The sequence below is a fragment of the Sinocyclocheilus anshuiensis genome, unplaced genomic scaffold, assembly GCF_001515605.1.
Source record: "Sinocyclocheilus anshuiensis isolate Anshui unplaced genomic scaffold, SAMN03320099.WGS_v1.1 scaffold1301, whole genome shotgun sequence".
Taxonomy (NCBI): Eukaryota; Metazoa; Chordata; class Actinopteri; order Cypriniformes; family Cyprinidae; genus Sinocyclocheilus; species Sinocyclocheilus anshuiensis.
This window is the reverse complement of record NW_015551135.1, coordinates 709,643-712,553: the sequence shown is the minus strand read 5'-3', so window position 1 is coordinate 712,553 and position 2,911 is coordinate 709,643. Positions and strand designations below refer to the sequence as shown.

General features: G+C 43.2%; 1 protein-coding gene across 1 annotated transcript in view; it reads right to left on the bottom strand.

Moving 5' to 3' along the window:
* Positions 1–883: 883 nt before the first annotated feature.
* LOC107663214 (teneurin-1-like) overlaps positions 884–2,911 on the bottom strand; it is a 223,480-nt gene continuing 221,452 nt past the window's right edge. Inside the window, 2 exon segments of the mRNA XM_016453389.1 lie at positions 884–1,968; positions 2,624–2,766. Coding sequence (XP_016308875.1) covers positions 1,207–1,968; positions 2,624–2,766 — 905 coding nt within the window. The 3' untranslated portion in view covers positions 884–1,206.

The window sequence follows — 2,911 nt, the reverse complement described above, 5'->3', positions numbered from 1 at the left end:
GAAGAAACTGAAATGACAAACACGTGATGTGAGTTTCACATTAAGTGTACAGCAAAAGCGAAAGCAACAGAAGAGTGAAATCACATGAGAACAAATAAAAAAAGAGCAGCATATCAACTGTAAACTGGGACATGTTTATGCCACTGTGTTTATATCCTGGGGTCGGTTTACAAGAATTCACCTCGTAGGCATATTAGCATTCACGTTTTTGGCTCCCGCTAGCCAAACCCCTCCCCACCAAAAATAAATAAATAAATAAAAACTAAATGAAAATAATCCAAAATAAATAATTGCATATAACTAAGGCATGTGATGAATACTGAAGTTGAGTATGTACGATATGTCTAAGCCCGTTTCATGTGATCGTTTCTAGCAGACCAGGAAGGCACAATTTCCACACATAATATTTTTTTGATTTCTACATTTGGAAAAAATTAAAAAAAAAAAAAAAAAAAAAAAAAAAGAACTAATTTGTCTTCCACAGCAGCGGTGTAATTATCTCAGCTTTGTCAACACTGATTTAGCAGAAACAACATAAGGTGGTGGGGTAAGCTCTTGCCAAGACTCCAAACACTGTGAATCTCTTGCAGCCCAGGGGTTAAGTTTTGTGGCGGTTTCGAGTCAGATTCTTCTCAAGGACTCCAGAAAGCTGTTGAGATATGACAGTTCTTAGAGCTCCATTGAAATGCAGATCGACTGAAAATTTGGAGCGAAATGTTTAACAAAGAGCTCAATGAAATCACAATGAAACCCCTCAGGTTTGCAAGATTTAATGCCATAACCAGTTTGACTCGAGATTCCCATAAAGTCGAATGATTACTGTACACGCTCAAGTGAGAGAATCAGCATGTGTAGATATGAAGACTCGATGTATGCCAAGAATAGTCACAGGTGAATCGTTCTCTGCGCCCTCAGATTGGCAAGCAAGGCTTGTTCTTTTGTAAGAACGGTTAAGCCACTGTAAAACAAGAACAACTTTCAACAAAATCTACCTAACGAAACCAAAAAACAGGAATCCAAACTTGCTAAGAGTGCATAAACAAATGCAAAATCAAAAACAATACCATCATTTGTCACATTTTAAAGGCAATAGAGTCTTTCTCGCTTCGTTTGGTTGGGGTTCTAGAAAAAGCTGAAGAGATATGTGGTAGCTTGGAGTGTATAAAGGGGAGTGTAGGCATGTAGAGGTGTGCTGAGGTGCCGCTGTTACCTGCGACCAGTTTCCACATGTCTGATCAGGTGAATGTTGAAGGGGCTGTCTGCTAGCTCAGGGTGTTGTTCAACAGGTAGAGCGTAGAAACCATCATACCCTGAGACACGGCCCTCTGCAACGAGCTCATCCTTTTCTTTTTCAGTCCATGGCAAACTTCCACCCTCCCCCTCCAGGACCCTCTTCTGCTCCCATAGCCACGCCCCCTGCACAGCTCGTATTCGTGCCGCCTCTAGCACACGCGTGCGTTCTTCCTCCGGCGTTGCTCCATAACGAATGTTAAAGCTAAGCGCCCCCTGCTGGAGCACAATGTCAGCGAATCGCCGCATTTCCCCTCCAACCATAGCACTTATCTGGGACACCGAGACGTTTACGCCGTTCTCTAACACTCGGACTCCACCTCCAGCACCACCCCCTGCCACTCCCAGATCTGCCTCCAGTGGGCTGGCCTTGGTGAAATAGTGTGCGTCACGTCCCTCCACGGTGAAATGGAGGCCACGCAGGTATATAGCACCATTCAGTACGGCAGCCACACGACGGCTATCCTCGCTCGCCACGCCAATTATCTCAGTCGCCACTACTCCTTCACGGATGGCGAATTTTACACCTTTGCCAAAAATTGAAGAAAGGGCAGAAAAAATTGGTCTGCGGCCCTGGCGACCTCCGATTTTCCCATTGGCTGGCGTCAAGGGGAGGCGATCCAATGAAATGAAGTTTTTTAAGTGCTTCTGAAGGTCACACTGGATGCCAAGTACAATCTGAGGTGAGGGGAGATTTTATGAATTAGTTACCACGAATGTTGTTTGATGCACAAAATTAACTCCTAAAGGAAGTTTATCAACAAATGAACCAACACAACTGAATTGAGTTGGAGATTTAAACTGGAGAAATGTATGATTTGTGCACATTTCATTCAGGTTTTGTGAACTGGATCATTCATTTAATTAAAAAGATTTGATTTATGAAGTGTGATTAATTCACGAATCTGATATCGCTAACACTTTCATGAATGCGTCAAGAAGATGTCTATCACATGGCTTCAGAAGAGTTGGAACATAAAGCATAAGCATAATATAGAATATAGGGCTGTGCAAATAATCGAATGCGATTTTCATGCGCATCTCGTCAGTAAAGCCGGTTCTGTGATCAGTAGTAAATCTCCAGCACGTGCTTTCAGATGGAGCGGCATTTACTACACAGAGCCGTAGATCACTGACAAGCTACGCAATATCGCGTTCAAAATCGGCAATGCATCACCTGCGATTATGAACGTGATATTGCGTAGCTCGTCAGTGATCTATGAAAGGAAAACTTGAAATCGCATCATATGACCCCTTTAAGACTAAACTAAAAAGTAATTCTAAATAATTGTGTTTGCAATGAATACTGTGCTGTGGGGAAACCTCAACTCACCTTGCTGGTATCCCATGTTTGTGTGCGGATCTGTGTGGCCATCATCTCATATGTTTGCTCTGTGTTCTCCACCTTTGGTTTGGGGAACCCTGGAACCACATTATGAAGCTGGAACCCAAAGAGCTGCAGCCAGCTACTGACATCTGCACAGAAACAGATGCAAAACACTGTAAAGCTGTTTAAGATGTATGCTATCATGAAAGCCTTACGGCAGGAGTGTCAAACTAAATTCCTGGAGGGCCGGAGTAGGGGTCGACCGATTATCGGCCTGGCCGATATTAAGCATTT